We start from the raw sequence: 22,363 nt of genomic DNA, 5'->3' as shown, positions 1-22,363 counted from the left end.
ATTTTGTATAGAGAATTCCAAATATTCACAGCCCTCTGGCTGATGATATTTCTTCTAATTTTATCTTGAGTGGCCAACTATAAGGCACCTCAGCAAGGGAGGACCTCATCCATTAATCTTCTCAGCCAAGCCCTAAGTACAAATAATTTTGTGCATATCAATGAGGTTACATTTTAGTCAAGAGAATTTGATTAAGTTCTCCTCAAATGATATCACAGGAATAGATCTTGTGAGCATTGGCTGTCTTCTCTCTATCATGAGCGTATCCTTCATTTGGTAAGGAGAGTAAAAGTGTGCACAATATTCTGAAGGTCAACTCACCGATAGCATGTATAATTGGAACAAAAGGTTTTTACTCCTTGCTGAGGCATTGAAAATCAATTTTACCTGAGTAATTTTCACTTGCAACCATTCCAGATTGAAGGGCAACAAATGGAAAACTAGACCCCATACCTACTGTTGTGAATCACCTATTGTCTGTGACTCTGATACAGTTTTTCAGGCATATGCATAATGAGATCATCTCCCCATTCAACACAGGGGAAGTTGGCACTGTCATTGGGTACTCTTGTACCCAAAGTGCTGAACTGAGAAAACTTGCCCAGATTTTCAAATTACTCCCTCCAGCTACATTGAACAATAACTATCTCCAGGAACACCCACCTGAGTTGTCTTCCCCAATTTGAATCGCCCCAACCCTTCAACGTTTTCCCACTTTTGCCAAAACCCACTGATTCCTCACATCTCAACCTTTTGATTCCTGCCCCTCCCCCACACCAATCACTATCATAATCTTTCCCACAAGGAAAACAGGGTAATCTTCTCTAAATCAGTCTTACTCTCCACATCTCACAATTGCTTGGACAATCACCCCAGAGATCAGCTCAGGTACAGAATTAAAGCACAACTCAATTTCACCCAACCACTGTCCATTTGAGCCCAAATGGAGTCTCTGCTGAAGGGAGCAACGGTACTTGTTTGGATACAGACACCAAACTTGGGTAAGTGTAAGTTTACAAATGTTAGAATATGAGATCCTAGGATTCCCTTCTTTAAGGATACTGTTCTCTCTTCCCACCTATGAATCACTCCCTAAAACTGACAGTTCCAATAAAGTTCTCTTTTTACCTGTCTTCATCAAGCTAAGTGGCAACATTTTGTTCAGTATTATAACATACAATATTACATTTATAGTATATTATATTTTAAAATTATATTTATAATGCATTAAGAGATCTGTATGTAAGTTTTTTTATGATGACTTGCAAGTGATCATTAGATATAGTCAAAGATGATTTCACAGCCTCATGTTCTCCTGAAAAAGGAGAGCAGCATCAAACAAAAAATATACAGATCTAAGAACACACAATTCTGCATTCTTTTAATAGCATTGTTGTCTGGTCTTTAGTATTTCAAACAATGGACCAAGCCAGCAGGAATCAGATTACCATTTCTTACCAACATTAAAATAATATCTTTTGCTCATAACTTGGTAAATTGGTTTATAATTGTCACAGGTACCAAGGTACAGTGCAAATCTTGTCTTGCATAACTGTTCATACTAATCAATTCATTACAACAGTGCATTGAACTTGCACAAGGTAAGAGAGTAACAAACTGTGGTGGAGCTGTTGCTGCCTATCCTTACTGATTACTGTCAGTTGGTCAGGCAGTCAAGGATCCAGTTGCAAAGGCTGGTGTTGAGTCTCAGGCCTAGGAATTAGAAGATAAGTTTGCTTGTAAATATAGTACTGACAACTGAGCTAAATCAATACGCAATAAGCTAACATAATGTCTATACTGTCCAATTGCTCCGGAAGTGAGTGTTGGGAGGCCACGGAAATGGTATCTGCTATGGACCTCTTTCATCAGAGGAAAATTGCATGGGTTGAATTTGTCAGGAAGGCTGGAATTAATGTGTGCCGTGACCAGCCTCTCAAAACACACAAGGACAGGCCAGGGAGCTGAGGCCAGTGGGTCTGACTGCAGTTCTTGGGAAGTTAGTGGAGGGAATTCTGAGGGTCAAGCTTTACCATCACTTGGATAATCAATGCCTGATCAGGAATAGTCAGCATGGTTTTGTATACTGTACATGGGAGTTCATGTCTGACAACTCACTTGGGGATTTTTGAAGAGGTGGCTAAAGGGATAGATGAAGGCAGGGCAGTGAATGACATCAATATGGACTTTAGTAAGGTCTTTGACAAGATCCCGCATAGAAGGCTGATCTGGAATATGAGGTCACACAGGATTTGAGAGGACATAGTGAGGTGGATTTAGAATTGTCTGGATGATAGGAAGCAGAGGGTGAAAGTTGAAGGTCAATTTTCTGACTGGATATTTGAGATTAGTGGGGCACCCTAGGGAACAGTTTTGGAGCCTCTGTTATTCATTATTTTATGTGAATGACTTGGATATGAATTTACATGGCATGATTAGCAATTTTGCTGATGATACTAAATTAGGGTGTCTCATTCATAATGAAACAGGTTCTAATGACTTAGAAAGGAATTTTGATCAGTTAAGGAGATGAGTTGAGGAATGGCAAATGACTTTCAAATTAGGTAAGTGTGACGTGATGCACTTTAGGCAGTCAAACCAGGGTGGGATAAATACAGTGACTAACAGGGCGGGAGCTATCAGTGAATAACTCACTTATTACACGAATAGTAGTTGGGTGATTTTGGAACAGGCCCTTTGGCCCAACAGGTCTATACTGACCACAGCATCAAATCCCCGTTGCCAGCTTTCAGCCCTTAACAGCACCAAGCCACCCCTTCCATGTGTTTTTAAGTGTTGTAGTTGTACCCATCATGACCACTTCCTCTGATAGCTCACTGTAGGTCAGGGGTGTCAAACTCATTTTAGGTCATGGGCCGGATTGAGCAAAATGCAGCTTCATGCGGGCCGGATCAGTCGGACGCGTGCGAACGCAGCTTTCGTTGCCTCCGTTTTTTCAGCCTGCTCTCATGTGTCTCAGTCTCTGCTATAACTACAAAGTGTTTCACTTTACAAATTCTGTTTCTTATGAAGAAGACTGCCGAGCAAGACTGCCGAATAAACACTAAAAACCCTGAAAACCTGGTACCTGAATAAACTCAGCATTAGCCATTATCATACACCATAGGTGCTTCGGTTACTGGGGCCAGCTTTAATAGTAATTAGATATTATCTCGCAGGCCAAAGATAATTCCACCGCGGGCTGGATTTGGCCCGCAGGCCTTGAGTTTGACATATATGCTCTAGGTCCTCACTGCCACTGCATAAAGAAGTTAGCTCTCTTTTAAATCGCTCCATTCTAAGGGCCAGTTTCTATGCTGTTTTACTCTATGGCTCTACGAGAATGTTTCAGTTACAGATAATTTAATAGAAAATGCTATATTTTATCAGTTAATAACAGCATGCTCCAAAACCACTCAACTACTAGTCTTATGATAAGTGAGTTATTCACTGATAGCTCAAATCAGTTTAATCGTACTTTTACCTCCAGATGCACATGACTGCTATGCACCTAATATATGCAAACAGAATAATAAAGGGATGGTAATGCAAGACAAATATTTTAATGGGTAATTACTGAGCATTTTTAGAACTTTTTTTGTTTAGCATTGGAATTCATGAATGATTCTGTAAAAGGATAATTATTAAGTAAGTGAATTTACCATTCTTGAATGTTTCACAATGAATAAGCAAAATAAATATGAGAAGAAATAATCATTATTATCAAGAAACTGAAATAATATCGGATAAAACCAGACCTAAAAGAAGGCAGAATTTTAAGAAACTCAAAAAACTCTGATGTTGTTTGCCTGACATCAGTAAAGCTTTCAACAAGGTCCTTCACGATAGGCTGTCATGGAAGATTAAGGCACACAGGATCCCTGGAGACTTAGTAGATTGGATTCAAAATTGGCTTGACCACAGAAGGCAGAGCTTGGTAGTGGAAGAGTGTTACTCTGGTTGGGAGGTGTGTATAAAAAAATGGGCTGATTAATAAGTTTGCAGATCACAAAAAAACCGGTGAAGTTGTGGATTGTGAGGAAGGTTACTAAATGATCCAGCAGGATATATAGACCAGTTGGAAATGTGGGTCGAGAAATAGCAGACAGACACGTGTGAGGTGTTGCACTTTGAAAGTCAAATGAAAGAAGCATATTTACATTAAGGGCAGGACTCTAATGAACATTGACGTACAAAGGGATTTTTTGGGTGCAAGTTCATAGCTCCCTGTGAGTGGCAACTGAAGTAGACAGGGTGGTAATGAAGATATATGGTGTGGTTGCTTCCATGGTAAAGGTGTTGAGTGTAACAGTCAGGAAGGCATGATGCAGATGTATGAAACGTTGATTAGATCTCATTTGAATTATCATATCTACATATTCTATTGCTGCATTACAGAATGCATGTGGAGAGAGTGCAGACAAAGTTCACCAGGACGTTGCCTGGATTAGAGAGCATTAGCTATGAAAAGAGGTTGGTTAAACTTGGATTGTTTTCTCTGGAGTGTCAGAGGCTGACCAACAACCTAATGGAAGTTTATAATATTATGAGAGGCATAGATATATCTCAGTGTCTTTTTCCTGGATGGAAATGTTAAATACCAGAGGGCATGCTTTAAGATGAGAGGGGGAGAATTTAAAGGATAATTACAAAGCATGTATTTTACACAGAATGGTGGACATTTTAGAACATAGAACATAGAATAATACAGCACAGTACAGGCCCTTCGGCCCAGAATGTTGTACAGACCCTTAAACCCTGCCTCCCATATAACCCCCCCACCTCAAATTCCTCCATATACCTATCTAGTAGTCTCTTAAATTTCACTAGTGTATCTGCCTCCACCACTGACTCAGGCAATGCATTCCACACACCAACCACTCTCTGAATAAAAAAACCTTCCTCTAATATCCCCCTTGAACTTCCCTCCCCTTACCTTAAAGCCATGTCCTCTTGTATTGAGCAGTGGTGCCCTGGAGAAGAGGCCCTGACTGTCCACTCTATCTATTCCTCTTAATATCTTGTATACCTCTATCATGTCTCCTCTCATCCTCCTTCTCTCCAGAGAGTAAAGCCCTAGCTCCCTTAATCTCCGATCATAATGCATACTCTCTAAACCAGGCAGTGGCCTCGTAAATCTCCTCTGTACCCTTTCCAATGCTTCCATGTCCTTCCTACAGTGAGGCGACCAGAACTGGACACAGTACTCCAAGTGTGGCCTCACCAGAGCTTTATAGAGCTGCATCATTACCCCATGACTCTTAAACTCTATCCCTCGACTTATGAATGCTAACACTCCATAAGCTTTCTTAACTACCCTATTTACCTGTGAGGCAACTTTCAGGGATCTGTGGACATGTACCCCCAGATTCCTCTGCTCCTCCACACTTCCAAGTTTCTTGCCATTTACTTTGTACTCTGCCTTGCAGTTCGTCCTTCCAAAGTGTACCACCTCACACTTCTCTGGGTTTTGCGTGGAAGTGGTGGAAGTAGAAATGAAAGCAATGCTTAAGAAGTATTTAGACATATGGACAGGTGGTAATTTAAAAACTATAGGAGATATTTTTACAGATGTTCATTTTAAATTTGCATCATGGTCAGTACAGACAATGTGGCATGAAGGGCCTGTTCACTCTTCTGTGTCCTATGTTCTTTTTGGATAGTGTTTAGCTTTTAATGATGTTTAACAAAGCAGGATACAAATAAATGATCAGATAAAACATCACCTTCTTCTGTGTTAAGTTTTGGCTTTCATGTTTGCAAGAAAACAGATTTAGAACTGACACTTATAGATTTACTGTTGATTTTTGTGTTAGTAAAAGCTTCATTGCACAAGCTTGGAATGTAACTCCATTCCCTCCTCACCACCGTTAAATTGAAATCCAGGAATTCTAAGCATTGCAAATTAGTTGATTTCTTCTATTAGTGTGTGGTAAACTCATTAGCTGCAGTACTTCCAAGATTTAATTGGCCATTTATTAGTTTCTTGTAGTTTTAAGGGGCATCAAAAGCGAAACATTGTCCAAAAGTAAAGGAATGTTGCTTATTAAATAAGTAAAGCAAAGGGTTTGAGTATTTTGTTGGCTAATTGAAATGATTGAAAAGTACCTTGCTGAAAGAGGGAATCAAATGATGGAATTATATAAAGGTTAAATAGTGATTAGAACCTTTAGGATGATGAATTGAGTAACAGATTTCGCACAGACTAGGAAAGGCTGCAGACTGGTTTTATGTTGAATTTGCTGATGAGTAATTATATTTATAAGTTCCGAATTTACAGTGCAAAATAATGGTGAGGCTAGGATTTCACCTTGATGATTCTATGTTCTATTTCTCCTTTTTATTTCAATTTTTTATGCTGAGTATATTTATATATATTTCTGTTTTTTTTAATGCTGAGTATATTTATATATATTTCTGTTTTTTTTATGCTGAGTATATTTCACTGCAAACAGTATTGTAGCAAAGGCAGGTGAAGTATGACATTGTAGCCATTAGTGATACTTGGTTGCAGGAGGGACAGGACTGGCAGCTTGGTGTTCTGGGGTTCCATTGTTTTAGACATGATAGAGAGGATTAAAGGAGAATGGAGGCAGGTAGGGCTCAGTCAGGACAGACTGGAGAGCTCATCCAGTGAAGCTTTGAGGGTAGAGCTGAGGAAAATTAAGGTTTGATCACATTCAATGGATTAGATTATAGACCACACTATAGTCTGCTAGATTTAGAGGAGAAAATTTGTAGAGGATGTGATAGTAGGTGATTTTAATTTTCCACATATTGACTGGGACACCCAAATTGCAAAAGTGATAGATGGAATAGAAATTGTCAAATGTGTTCAGGAAAGTTTCCTTAATCAGAAGTCCCAGCTAAAGAGAGTGTGATCTCCTATTAGGCAAGTGACAGAAGTTTGTGTAGGGGAAAACGTTGCATTTAGAGATCATAATGCATTAGTTTCAAGGTAATTATGGAACAGGATAGGTCAGGTCCTCAAGTTGAAGTTCTAAACTGGAAAAAGGCCAATTTTGATGGTATTAGAAAAGATCTGGCCAATGTGGATTGGGGCAGGTTATTTTCTGGCAAAAGTGTACTTGGTAAGTGGGAGCCCTTCAGGAGTGAAATTTTGAGAGTAGAGAATTTGTATGTTCCTGTCAGAATACAAAGCAAGGATAACATGCTTTGGGAACCTTAGTTTTTGAGAGATATTAAGGCCCTGGTTAAGAAATATGAAGTATAGGCAGACAGGAACAAATTTAGCACTTGAGTATAAGAAATGCAAGAAAATACTTAAGAAGGAAATCAGGAGGATTAAAAGAAGACATGAGGTTGCTCTAGCAGACTATGTGGAGGAGAATCCTAAGGGCTTCTTCTTAAGAGCTAAAGGATATCAAGGGACAAATTGGTCCTCTGGAAGATTGGAATGGTACTCTATGCATGGAGCCAAAATAGATGGGGGAGATCTTAAATGGAATTTTTGCATCTGTATTTGTCTGGGAGACAGATACAGAGTCTGTAGATGTGAGGCAATTTAGCAGCAAGGCCATGGACCCTATGCAGATTACAGAGGAGGAGATCTTTGCTGTCTTGAGGTAAATTAGGGTGGAAAAATCCCTAGGGCCTGACAAGGTGTTCCCTCGGACCCTATGGGAGGCTAATGCAGTAATTATTGGGGCCCTAGTAGAGATCCTTAGCCACAGGTAAGGTACTGGAAGATTGGAGGATAGCTAATGTTGTTTGTTGTTTATAAGTATTAATCAAGTACTTCAACAAATGTAAGTATTTGGATTGACAGGGTGATGTTGTGTGTAACCAATCCTATGAAGTTTTTTGAGGAAATTACCAGGAGAATTGATGAAGGGAAGGCAGTCAATGTTGTCTACATGGATTTTAACAAGCCCTTTGACAAGGTCCCACATGGGAGGTTGGTCAAGAAAGTTCAATTGCTTGGCATTCAAGATGAGGTAAGAAATTGGATTAAACATTGGCTTTGTGGAAGAAGCCAGACAGTGGTTGTAGATGGCTGCCTTTCTGACTAGAAGCCTGTGAAAAGTGATGTGCCACAGGGATCGGTGCTGGGTCTGTTGTTGTTTGTCACCTCTATCAGTGATCTGGATGATAATATGGTAAACTGGATCAGCAAACTTCCAGGTGACACAAAGATGGGGGTGTAGTGGACAGCAAAGAAAACTATTAAAGCTTGCAGCGGGATCTGGACTAGCTGGAGAAATGGCTGAGAACAGCAGATGGAATTTAAAGCAGACAAGTATGAGGTGTTGTACTTTGGGACAACCATCAGGGAGGTCTCACAGAGTGAGTGACAGAGCATTGAGGAGTGTGGTAGAAGAAAGGATTTCTGGGAATACAGATCCATAATTTCTTGACAGTGCTGTCACAGTTTGATAGAGTTGTAAAGAAAGATTTTGGCACATTGGCTTTCTTAAGACAAAGAACAACAGGTATATCACTCTGGATACTGTCAGGGATGACCTAATAGAGGAAAGTCATACTGGTTGTGTCAACCTGAAATTATTAACCTGCTCAGTTGAGGAAAAACACCAGAGACACGAAATTACCACTGAAACGGTTTTTATTCAGAGAGGAGTTCACAGCCCCACGCACTTCAGGCGTAAGGTAGCCAACTCCCAATTTGTCGGTTTACAAAGGTCATACTTATACCCAAAAGCAGGGTTCTACATTCACAAATATGGTTACCGATTCAAATTCATCAATTGATTGGCTATTGCATAGCTAATCACGCGAAATACTCGGAATAAGCATAGACGCAAGCATAATACTTGGAATGGGTATGGACGCAAGCAAAACACTCGAAATAGGTAATAGCTCAAAATACTTCGCCGAACACATTGTCTTGTGGTCGCAAGGTTCCTCTTATTTGTGGTTGCCACTTGCTGTCTGGAATCTTATTTTAGCTACTTCCCCAATAACGTATCCTCCCCCAGTCCTGTCTACATATTTTACTACATTTACCCCTCGCCCATCCCTTCTACACGTACCCCTTACCCTCTTCACATTCTCAGTTGGACACAGAGTCTGCCTCTGTAACTCAGAAGGTTAGTGGGGGAGAAGAGGCACGTTGTGGTGATAGGGGATTTGTTAGTCAGGGAAATGGACAGGAGGTTCTGTGAGCAAGAATGAGATTCCCAGATGGCATGTTGCCTACTGGGTGGAAGGGTCCAGGATATCTTGGATTGAGTCCACAGTATTTTTGTGGAAGGGTGAACTGCTAGAACTCGTGGTCCATGAAGGTACCAATGACATGGGTAGGATGAGTGATGGGATTCTGCATAGAGAGTTCAGGGAGTTAGGTGCTAAGTTAAATGGCATGATCTCCAGGGTTGTGATCTCAGTATTGCTACCCATGCCACGTGTGAGTGAGGCTAGAACTAGGAAGATGATACGGTTTAATACATGGCTAAGGAGTTGGTGTAGGAAGACTGGAATAAGATTTTTGGATCATTGGGCTCACTTCCAGGTAAGGTGGGATCTGTACAGAAGGGAAGGCTTGCACTTGAACTGGAGGGGGTCTAATATCCTAGTGGGAAGGTTGTTAATGCTGCATGGTGGGGTTTAAACTGGAGTTGCAGAGGAATGGGAACCAGAATGCCAGAACAGTTCGTGGAGAAGTTGTGAAGGCAGATGTTCGTAAAACCTCAGACAAAGTTAAGAATCAAAAGGTTAGGCATGGAGCAACAATTGTCCTGACCTGCATATATTTCAATGCCAGAAGTATCATAGGAATGGTGGATGATAGTGCTGAAGAAGAGTTAGCTGGTTTACAAACAGAACTAATGTGTGGTGAGGAAAGGCTGTTCATGGGGCAAAATTGCAGTCAAATGGATTAGTTGAAACATAAAAGGTGGACAAAATCAAAAAGGGTGAATATAGAACTGAAGAGGTTGCATTTGAATAGATACAGCATATGGAACGAGGTAGATGAATTTGCAGCACAGTTGCAGATTGATGGGTATGATGTTGTAGGCATTACTGAATCATGATTGAAAGAAGATTATAGCTGGGAGCTTAATGCCTAAGAATAAACAATGTATTGAAAGGGCAGGCAGGAAGGCAAAGCGGTTGGTGTTGCTCTGTTGGTTTAAAAAAAAGGAAATCAAACCATTAGAAAGAGGTGAGCTAGGGATGGAAGATGTTGAATCATTGTGGAAAGTGCAAGGCTAAAAGTACCCTGATGGGAATTGTATACAGATCACCAAACAGTAGTAGGGATGTGGGCTACGAATTACAACAGGAGATAGAAAATGCATGCAAAAAAGGCAGTATAAAAGAGCCATGAGTGTATAGCGGACTGTTGGAAAATAATGCTGGGGAGGTAGTAATGAGGGAGAAAGAAATTGTGGATGAACTGAATAAGTATTTTGCAGCAGTCTTCACAGTGAAAGACATTAACAGTATGGTGGAAGTTCCAGGTGTCAGGGGTTATGAATTGTGTGACGTTACCATACCTATAGAGAAGATGCTTGGGAAACTAAAAGGTCTGAAGGTGGATAAGTCATGTGAACTATAGAACCATAGAACATTACAGCACAGAAACAGGCCTTTTGGCCCTTCTTGGCTGTGCTGAACCATTTTTCTGCCTAGTCCCACTGACCTGCACCTGGACCATATCCCTCCATACACCTCTCATCCATGTACCTGTCCAAGTTTTTCTTAAATGTTAAAAGTGAGCCTGCATTTACCACTTCAATTATTTTGATTTTCATTACCTGGAAACCTGAAATAGTATGAAGAGTAGTTTTTAATGGTATGCAAACACATGCCCTCAAAAATGTGTTATTTTTGTAGAACTGCCATTCCTCCCCTTAATCATTTCAAAACGATGCTTGTAAACTAACAATTATTTAGCTTTTACAGTTTTGTGATGTTTTAGATATTTCATTCTTCTGCACACAATCCAGTCTTTGTATTTCTCAGTTTATTTTTTATTTCTTTCTGATTTGAAAGGAGAAAATCTAGGATGTTGCCATAAACTATCATCATTGCTAATTGGGTGGCAAATGAGAAATTTTGAGTCCCTTGAGAGAGAACATTCATCCCTTTTAAAAGTACAGTGAAAACTCCATTAACCACTTTTGCACATTTTATTACCTGACCTAATTACTTGAGGTCCACAACTACTCTGCCGTTTTTATTTTAATTTCTTTACTTTCTTTGACAGGAAAAAAATTGAGCTTTTTTTTATTATTTGTTATTGCTTTCTTCTGATATGTACATTGATGCACCAGGAATCTAAGTGTTGACACTGACAATGCATGGCTAACCACCAGTTGTAATTATCCATGCAGATTATTGGAAAATCAGTTTTCAGAGGGAAATTGTAACTGTTTCAAAGAAAGCCAGAGTTGCAATTTTTATTTTACTGCAGTAATTTCATGCACCAGTGATAGAATGTGATTTCTGCTTCATATTTCAGAGTAAACTATTCTGGCCAGCAAAACAAAAACATTTTTTTCATTATATAACTATTTCTAAAATGTTTTTTAATGAGCTCTAGAAACTTACAAATGAAACTGAACTATAGGTTAAAATAATGACTGAATACTCAAAAGTAACTTTATGATCCTAGGGTTACTTTCATTAATGGATACTATAAGAATGTTTATTATGGTTATTTAAATTATTTTTGTCTAAATTATAGAAGAATGTGTGAAATTTTCTATAAATGGAGGTGGTTGAGGGCAGAGCAGAAGTGGGAACATTTAGAGAGGGTCTCCAAAGGATTAGTGTGAAGATATAAATTATGAGAAATACACTGCTTGATAATTTGCAGAAACATTGCGTTGTGAAAATGGGTTACAGGTTAAGGCTGCTCAACAGATCAGTAAGAAATTCTTCAAGGGTGTGGCTGGGCAGCAACTTGGTCAAAAGAGTCCTTAAAAAACAGTTAGACAAAGCTTCCTGCCACTCTCCAATGTCAGCTAAAACACCTTGTTGTAGCTGTGTCCATGTAACTCAGATACATAGTTTATGTATTAGGGGTGAGTATCACAGTTTAGTGAAACATGCGCATGTATGCTTCAAGTTTAACCTTCTAGTCACATTTTCTTGAGTTTAAAAAAATAGAAATAACCCTTTTGCAAATGTAATATTGGCCATTTTTACACTGTTTCCTCTCTCTTCTAAGAATGTAAATTCCATGTCTGGTGTCTGATATTACATCACACTGGCACTTCACAAGCTCTAATGGAGTGCTCATTTATTACAACAACCCATTGCCACTGTCATCAAATAGGACTGGGTCTCCCAACCACTAGTGACTCAACTAATCAATTGTATACTGCTAGTCAATCTTCCACTACATGGATTGACTTGTGTTGCACAGACTATACTTTTCAGTGCAGCTAGCAGACTTTCAAGAATTTTAATCATGAACAATTTTGTTAGTGTGATTCAAAGTTCCTCTTCTTTGACTGTGGAATTAATAAGTCTTGGTCTTTCTTTATGGTAATGGAGATGGAATGGAGAGTGGGTTGGAAAAATATTTGTGTGCATAGCTACTGGAGTGGATTTGCTACAATGTTACATTTAATCAAGCACCACTGGATCTTCTAAAGAAAGTGGGATGAATACCGTAGATGTCGGATTATAAGCCGCTACTTTTTTCCCACATTTTGAACAGCTTTGAACACTGTGGCCTTTACTACGGTGCGGCTAATGCATGGTTTTTTTTCATGCCGCCAAAAACATTTTGCCTCGTAACAGTAGACCAATAAAATTGATGAGTAGTTCACAGAGGTCCAATGAAATTGTATGATAAATCAAGCGCACTTTCACAATTAAATTATTGTAAATCAGTCATTTGTACTCACCCTCATCAACATGGAAAACACTCGAAGAAAAGCATTGTGCTGCCTTTATGAAGTTTATAATATTTTCGCTTAGTAATTCATTTGTTAGTATTTTCTAGTTAAAGTTAGTAGTGTTTTAAGTATATTTGTTTTCTGTACTACATCCCGGGTTGCTATGACGTCACATCCGGTTTCGCCGCGTCTTGTGGGAAATACCAGTTTGCGATAAACGGGAAGGTGGGGGGCGAGCGGCATTAGACCCGAGCGAACGCAGCTTTTAAGTTAAAGGCGATCAATAACTTTTCTTGGTAGGCTGCAGTATATATATTTTTTACCAGTCGTTAGGAGATATTGGAATGTTGTTCAGTAAAAAAGTATACGCAACGTAATTTGTGTGTTACCGATACGTATGTATATTTAAAAGTAGCCTCGTTACAGGCATGGTTCGAAAAAAAGCATTTGCAATATGTATTTGTTTATGTTACCATATGGATTTAATTAAAAGTTAAAAAATCCTCACGTGTAATATCTTTCTGTGTAAATATCTCATATTACAACGTGGGACACCTGCGGCCTAAAATCCAGTGCGGCTTGTACAAGTACAAAATTGATTTTCTTTCTAAAATTAGAGCCAGCGGCTTTTAATCAGGTGCGCTCTGTAGTGCGAAATCTACGGTACTTAATACATATATTGATGGAAATAGATCAAAGTTGCAGTAAGGGTACAGGAGATTCAATCCAGTCAATCTGCATTATTGTTGAAGTTGCTGACAGCAAATACTTCTACAAATTTATACAACTCTCCACGCAAAACTCTAACTTCTTTTTCTTGAAGTATTTACTAAATCAAATCTTGAATGTTCACATGATTGACTGCCGACCCATTTGTTGGAGAATTCGCAACTTGCCAACATTCTGTTTAAACTTTATCTCATTTCTTCTGTTCTAAATCTTTTACATTTAATCTTGTATTTGTGACTCTTCTGGGGCAATAGAACAAATAAATTTCTATCTATCCTGTTGCACCCTCAAAAAATATTTACAAAATCATCCTCTGATTTACATAAATTACAAAAGGGCCCACTTTACCAAATTGTACCTTTATTTCTGTTTTCTTAATGTGGCAGCAATTTAGAAACTGTGTAAATGTGCTGAAAATTTTAAAGGCTGGCAACCTTTAACATACCATGAAGTGTAATATTCAATTCCATTTTAGATCTAACTTATCAGTACAAAATTGGGAAATTTGATAAATCAAAATCAAAGCCTTCTCTCTGGTCAATTGTGTGCATACAATGAAAAGCCATATTATTATTTCACTTTCAAACTTTGGAGCTTATACGTGAGCTGTAACAAAATATTTGATTAATAAATAAAATTAAATTACTTCATTATTATGTGTGAGTGGATAACCTATTTGCTAGGTTTCAAATTACTAAACACAATAATGCTGCATGATAGTACACAAACTCAAAAGTAACAGCTTACTGTCTTGCAAAACTAAACTGAGGTTACCTTTTAAGATTCTACATTTTCTAGCAACTATTAGCTTAGTTTGAAAGATATTTATGAGTGTAACCTGAGCACACATCATAGTCACTCTATTATTAGAGTTTTGATCCAGATCCAGTGTGGAATGAACAGATAACTAGAATCATAGAAGTTGACAATAAAGAGAGAAGTCACTGAGCTTATGTTGTCAAACCTGGCTCTTTATTGCAGTCCTCCAAATTGCTCTGTTCTCAACCATTAACCTCTGATTCAAATATTTGTTCAATCCAGAAGTTATCTCTGCATCACCTCATCACTATGAGAAACCATTCCATGTCCCTACAGTTAGCTGTTCACATTAAAATATTTCCTCAGTCTTCTCAACAGTCTTGGTGACCATGTTAAGTTGATGATAGCCTTGAAGTGCTTTTCTAACTCCAGGATATAGATTTTAGTCCCTATTCACTATATCATCATCCATTGTAATTTTAAAAATCTCCATCAAATTTCATTAGCATTCCCTAATGCAGTTGAAATATTCTAGCATTTCACCTTTCTCTCTGTTTCCTATCTTTGGGATTAACCTAGTGAATTTTTACTGAAGGATAATTTCTTACATTGCTATACCAGGTGAAAAGACATGGCATAAATTATATTTTACTGTAATTACTAATATTTTAATGTAAATTATTAAATATCCTATCAATGTGTATGGCATTTATTGCACAAAAATAATTTCTGCTGCGTTGCAGAGATTAACAAAAGTTATCAGTAAATTAAATTAATTCATAAAGTGTGTGTTTTATGCAAATCTTTGTGATAGATATCTTTGTTCCTGCAATTTCATTTTTTTCATCTGCTGTCTTATTAATTACTATTTTTGTTCATTAAATTGATAATTAAATACAGGTTGAAACAAGAATTAATTGCTCTAGAAATTAACGGATTTACTGATTAGTTTTATTCCCAAATGGATGTGCATAGACATCTTCACATTGAACAGACCTCAAACTTTTAGTTTGTTTCATTCAGTACCTCAAACTTTATTGCACTCTATTCTGGCAGATGCTTACCAAATTACTGTGAGCATGGAGGAAGGTGCACTCAGACCTGGGACAACTTTAAGTGTAACTGTGAGGGGACAGGATATTCTGGTGCAACTTGTCATAACCGTGAGTAGATCACCCATTTTTCTTTTTTTCATTTCTACTCTCAACTGATGATCTCTGATGTGTTCAACTCTTGTCTAGAAGTCACTTGAGTAGATTATGCTTCATTGTGTTCAGCAGTCTGCAGGGAACTGCCACTCAAGTTCCTGTTTACTGTTCTCTGAATGTACATGCTGTATATACAACCAAACAAAACAAGGTTCCTCCGGACCATGGTGCACCCACAAAACATAAATCACAAATAGCACATAAAACGAAATATTAACACAAATAAGTAAATACAATATAATTCAAAATGCATATAGTGCACAACATAGGTAAACACCAATGTTGTAGGTATTCATCCACTCTGTTATTCAGTGAGCCTTGATTTCTGTGTCTGCACCCTGCAATGCAGAAGTTGGAAGTGCATTTAGAGGTTGCTGGAGTTCCCCATCTTCACTACAAATATGTTTAAATTCAGATTTTTTTGTTTATTTCCTTTTTCATTCTATATTTTAATTAATTGACAATGAAATGATCATGTTTTAGCAATTTTTCACTTTAAATTATTTTCAGAAACAATATTTATATTTTACTTATTTAAATCCATTCAGATTTTTTTTTATGAATTTGAATAGAAGTCACATTAGGGACTGTGAAGGAAGCAAACTGTCAAAGACTGGTGCTGATGGTGGATCCTCAAGTTCTGCCTCCTGAAGCCTAGTCACCACTGATGGCCCAACATGCAGAAATGCCCAGTATATCCTGTTCCATTGTCCTCAAGTAAGCTGTTGCAGCTCTGGGGGTTTTGAGTGGTTTGAATACCCAGCATGATCTGGCCCAACGAAATGATCCTCTGAATTTGTAACACCAGAAGTAAAGAATTCAGTAACATTTTATTATAATGTCAAAGCCCATACACGATGAATTAAATATAATCTAAAAAATAATTACCTTTAAATTCAATGTGATTATAATTTCTCTAATTACATTCACTGCAAAGTGAATTCCAAACCAAAATTCGATTTTAGATTTTCTCCTGCGCTTCCTTTTTTCAGGGCTTATGAGAAGAGTTCGTAATACATAAATTCAAATATATTTAGTTTTAAATGTTTTCATCTCTGATTTATTTTTCTCTCAATAATTATGAAGACTATTGTTGGGCAATTGTGAATCTATTCCATGCTTTACTACAGTATATCCATTCCCTTTTGCAACAGCACTGAATCTACACCATAATCACTGGGCTAGAAATCGGCATAACTGGGGCTGTTCAACGTTGAACTACTTCAGTTTCTGCATGGAAACAACACGTTTGGAATGAAGTATTGGCAGTTTCTTTGCTGCTCTCTGATGCTATACTTTTCATGAGAGTCCAGCAGAAGATCCAAATTTAGGGAATCTAACAGATGAATCTACCCCAGTTTAGGTCTGAAGTCTGGAAAAGGATGGCTGTACTGGGGATAAAATGAGCCTGAGGTAATTTCGACTATTTTACAGTCGAAATGGTTATAAGGTTTTATTTATTATATTTTGTACACAGTACTTTTAAAATGTTTCATCTGTGTCAGTAACATTCAATAGATTTTAAATGTTTGATAGGTGGTGAGACTTGATCTCAAATCAAGTTTATTATCCATAAGACCACAAGACAAAGGAGCAGAAGTTGGCCATTCGGCCAATCGTCGGCTCCGCCATTTCATCATGAGCTGATCCAATCTCCCCTTTAGTCCCATTCCCCCCACCTTCTCACCATAACCTTTGATGCCCTGGCTACTCAAATGCCTCTCAATCTCTGCCTTAAATACACCCAATGACTTGGCCTCTACTGCTGCACATGGCAACAAATTCCATAGATTCACCACCCTCTGGCTAACAAAATTTTTTCACATCTCTGTTCTGAATGGGCACCCTTCAATCCTCAAGTCATGTCCTCTCGTACTAGACTCCCCCACCATGGGAAACAACTTTGCCGCATCCACTCTGTCCATGCTTTTCAACTTTTGAAATGTTTCTATGAGGTCCCCCCTCATTCTTCTAAACTCCAAGGAGTACAGTCCAAGAGCGGTCAAACGTTCCTCATATGTTAACCCTCTCATTCCCGGAATCATTCTAGTGAATCTTCTCTGAACCCTCTCCAATGTCAGTACATCCTTTCTTAAATAAGGAGCCCAAAACTGCACACAGTACTCCAAGTAAAGTCTTACCAGTGCCTTATAGAGCCTCAACATCACATCCCTGCTCCTATACTCTATTCCTCTAGAAATGAATGCCAACATTGCATTCGCCTTCTTCACCACCAACTCAACCTGGAGGTTAACCTTAAGGTATCCTGCACGCGGACTCCCAAGTCCCGTTGCATCTCAGTACTTTGAATTCTCTCCCCATTTAAATAGTAGTCTGCCCGTTTATTTCTTCTACCAAAGTGCATGACCGTACACTTTCCAACATTGTATTTCATTTGCCACTTCTTTACCCATTCTCCCAATCTATCCAAGTCTCTCTGCAGACTCTCTGTTTCCTCAGCAGTACTGGCCCCTCCACCTATCTTTGTATCATCAGCAAACTTAGCCACAAGCCATCTATTCCATAATCCAAATCATTGATATACAATGTAAAAAGAAGCAGCCCCAACACGGACCCCTGTGGAACACCACTGGTAACCGGCAGCCAAGCAGAATGGGATCCCTTTATTCCCACTCTCTGTTTCCAGAAAAATCCACATATGTAACTTTCCCATAATTCCATGGGCTCTTATCTTGTTTAGCAGCCTCATGTGCGGCACCTTGTCAGAGGCCTTCTGAAAATCCAAATATACAACATCCACTGCATCTCCCTTGTCTAGCTTACTTGTAATTTCCTCAAAAAATTGCAATAGGTTTGTCAGGCAGGATTTTCCTTTAAGGAAACCATGCTGAGTTCTGCCTATCTTGTCATATTCCTCCAGGTACTCCGTAACCTCATCCTTGACAATCGACTCCAACAACTTCCCAACCACCGATATCAAGCTAACAGGTCTATAATTTCCCTTTTGCTTCCTTGCCCCCTTCTTAAGTAGCAGAGTGACATTTGCAATCTTCCAGTCCTCCAGAACCAGGCCAGAATCTCTCGACTTTTGAAAGATCATTGCTAATGCCTCCACAATCTCCACAGCTACTTCCTTCAGAACACAAGGGTGCATTCCATCTGGTCCGGGAGATTTATCTACCCTTAGACTTTACAGCTTCCTGAGTACTTTCTCTGTCGTAGATGTGACTGCACACACTTCTCTTCCCTGACACCCTTGAGTGTCTGGTATATTGTTGATGTCTTCCTCAGTGAAGACTGATGCAAAATACTAGTACAGTTCCTCCACCATCTCCTTATCTCCCATTACAATTTCAACAGCATCATCTTCTATCGGTCCTATATCTAGTCTCACCTGTCTTTTACTCTTTATATACTTGAAAAAGCTTTCAGTATCCTCTTTGATATTATTTGCTAGCTTCCTTTCATAGTTCATCTTTTCCCTCTTAATGACCTTCTTAGTGTCTTTTTGTAAGCTTTTAAAAACTTCCCAATCCTCTGTCTTCCCACTAATTTTTGCTTCCTTGTGTGCCCTCTCCTTTGCTTTTACTTTGGCTTTGACTTCTCTTGTCAGCCATGGTTGCATCCTTTTTCCATTTGAAAATTTCTTCTTTTTTGGAATATATCTGGCTTGCATCTTCCTCACTTCTCGCATAAACTCCAGCCACTGCTGCTCTGCCGTTCTTCCCGCTAGTGTCCCTTTCCAGTCAACTTCGGCCGTTTCCTCTCTCATGCCACTGTAATTTCCTTTACTCCACTGAAATACCGACACATCAGATTTCAGCTTCTGTTTCTCAAATTTCACAGTGAACCTAATCATGTTAAGGTCACTGCCTCCTAAGGGTTCCTTCATCTCAATCTTTCTAATCACCTCTGGTTCATTACACAATACCCAATCCAGTACAGCTGATCCCCTAGTGGGCTCAACAACAAGCTGTTGTAAAAAGCCATCTCGCAGACATTCTACAAATTCTCTCTCTTGAGTGCTGACCTGATTTTCCCAATCCACTCGCATGATAAAATCTCCCACAATTATCATAACACTGCCCTTCTGGCAAGCCTTATCTATTTCCTGTTGTAATTTGTAGTCCACATCACTGCAGCTGTTAGGAGGCTTGTATATAACTGTCATCAGGGTCCTTTCAATCCTGCGATTTCTTAGCTCAACCCATAAAAATTCTGCACCTTCCGATCCTATGTCACCTCTTTCTAATGATTTAATATCATTTCTTACCAATAAAGCCACGCCACCGCCTCTATCCTTCCGATACACTGTGTATCCTTGGATGTTCAGCTCCCAGAGACATGCATCCTTTACCCACGTCTCAGTGATGGCCACTATATCATACCTGCCAATCTGTCACTGTACGACAAGATCATCCACCTTATTCCTTATGCTGCGTGCATTTAAGTATAACACCTTAAGTCCAATATTTGGTACTTTTTGCTTTGATTGCACTGCAACTCATCCCAATGGCTGCAAATTTGCCCCATCACCTGCCTGTCCTTCCTGACATCTTTACTGCTCATTATCTTAGATTTATTTCTGTTTTTCCCCCTCCTCTGCTCTATCGTTTCCTTTCCAATCCCCCTGCCAAATTAGTTTAAACCCTCCCGAACAGCTCTATTAAACCTTCCCGCCAGGATATTGGTCCCCTTTGGGTTCAGGTGTAACCCGTCCTTTTTGAACAGGTCAAACTTCCCCCAGAAGAGATCCCAATGATCCAAGAATCTGAAGCCCTGCCCCCTGCATCAGTCTCTCAGCCTCAAATTCATCTGCCTGATCCTACTATTCTTGCCCTCGCTAGCACGTAACACAGGTAGCAATGCTGAGATTACTACCCTGGAGGTCCTGCTTCTCAGCTTCCTTCCTAACTCCTGGAAATCTCTCTTCAGGACCTCCTCCCTTTTCTTATCTATGTCATTGGTACCACCATGTGCCAAGACAGCTGGCTGCTCACCCTCTCCCTTCAAAATATTCTGGACTCGATCCGAGACATCCTGTACCTTGGCACCTGGGAGGCAACACACCATGCAGGTATCTCAGTCAGGCTCACAGAATCTCCTGTCTGTTCCCCTGACTATGGAATTCCCTATGTCTACCACATTTCTCTTCTCCCTCCTTCCCTCCTGCACAACAGTGCCAGGCTCAGTGCCAGAGACCCAGTCACCATGGCCATCCCCTTTCAGGTCATCCCCCTCAACAGTATTCAAAACGATATACATGTTGCCGAGGGGGGCAGCCACAGAGGTGCTCTCCACTATCCGGGCATTTCCCTTCCCTCTCCTGACAGTCACCCAGTTTTCTGACCCCTGTCGCCTAGGGATGACTACCTCCCTGTAGCTCCTGTCTATCACCTCTTCACTTTCCCTAATAAGCAGTAGGTCATCAAGCTGCAGCTCCAGATCCCTAACACAGTGTCTGAGGAGCTGCATCTCGGGGCACCTGGTGCAGATGCAGCCATCAGGGAGGCTGGCGGTCTCCCAGGATTCCCACATCTGAGCAAAGCACCTAAGCCCATTGAGCCAAAGCCCTACACTCTGCTGCCACTCACTCCGCTGCCCGCTCCGACCGCTGACCGCTATATAGGGTGGTCTTCTTTTTAAACTCTCCGCGCTGTCCTGTCTACGTTACACGCCTGCGCAGTCTCGCCTTTCTTGTACTCGAAAAAGTTTTTTTAAAAACTGCCTTCCTTCAGAATTTAGCTCTCACGCCGCCCTTCTTGTCCTGATCCAAAAAACATGATTGCCACTTAGCTATAAACATGTATACCATCAAACAAGATTACGTTTCTCCAGACCAGGGTGTAAAGCACAGTAGTACACTTAACATCCATATAACACACAATAAGTTAGGAAAGTAAGAATAAAATCTCGATATGAATTGTGCGTAAATGAAATATTGTCGGGTAAGAACAGATGAACCGGAGACACCTCGAATGTGATGCAGCAGGGAGGTGAAAAGCCTAATGGCCTGCAGGAAGAAATTGTTTCCCATCCTGACCGTTCCTGTTTTTACACATCAGAGTATCCTGCCAGATGGTAGAAAGTCAAAGAGGATGCTGGATGTAAACACAAGATGCTGCAACTACACAGAGCACCACCGGTTAGTTTCAGGGTGGCTGTGGAGAGCTCTCCTAATGATAGCAGATCTGAAAAGGTAGAAACATAATGAACATTTCGATTGAAAATGATCACGAGCACACACCTTGCTGCAGGCAGGATCTTATCACCTATTAGCATACATTTTCTTCAGAATATTAAAGATTCTTCTTGTAACTTCAGTAGAGATGATTAGAGATAATATTTCTGACAAAATAGTTATAAGATAGGAAAATGGTAACATGTATCCTGTTCTCATTGTTCCTTGTGTATCAGCTGGCAGGTTGTACAGAGTAACTACAAAAGTTGCAAATGATATTCTGCTGAATATTATATCTGGATGCACTTGGGCCTTTCAAACAAAATAGTCTTTAGCACAAAAATGAATCACTTGTCAGAATATACAAGTCATGCACTTCAGTGCATCATAAAAGTTTGTTGTTGAGAATAGCAGGATCAAAAGCGTTTTTGTTGTATTTTCTGTCCTGAGGGTGCAGTGACAGCAGGCTTTCAGATATTGCATTTCCCTTCAAGCAATGATTCACCCCAGGAATGTTCATTTTCACGGTTTTATTATGTTGAATCATTTCACCATTAAAATTAGAGAGATGAATAACACAGAGGTTTGTGTCAACCTACTGCTAGCTTTATGAAGATGAATAATATGAGAAAGATAAACAAGAATAGATCATTCACCTCTCCTGCCCACGCCATCATTCTATAAGATCCCGG

At 39.5% G+C, this 22,363-nt stretch overlaps 1 protein-coding gene across 2 annotated transcripts in view; it reads left to right on the top strand.

The window, feature by feature from the left end:
- Positions 1 to 22,363, top strand: part of LOC140732153 (contactin-associated protein-like 2) — a 1,811,541-nt gene that overhangs the window by 964,322 nt on the left and 824,856 nt on the right. For both annotated transcript variants that reach the window (XM_073054373.1, XM_073054374.1), the window contains exon 11: positions 15,378 to 15,484. In XM_073054373.1, coding sequence (XP_072910474.1) covers positions 15,378 to 15,484 — 107 coding nt within the window. The remainder of the gene's footprint in view (positions 1 to 15,377; positions 15,485 to 22,363) is intronic.

This window comes from Hemitrygon akajei, chromosome 8 (genome assembly GCF_048418815.1).
Source record: "Hemitrygon akajei chromosome 8, sHemAka1.3, whole genome shotgun sequence".
Classification (NCBI taxonomy): Eukaryota; Metazoa; Chordata; class Chondrichthyes; order Myliobatiformes; family Dasyatidae; genus Hemitrygon; species Hemitrygon akajei.
The sequence above is the reverse complement of the archived record's forward strand: the minus strand, read 5'-3'. Positions and strand labels throughout refer to the sequence as shown.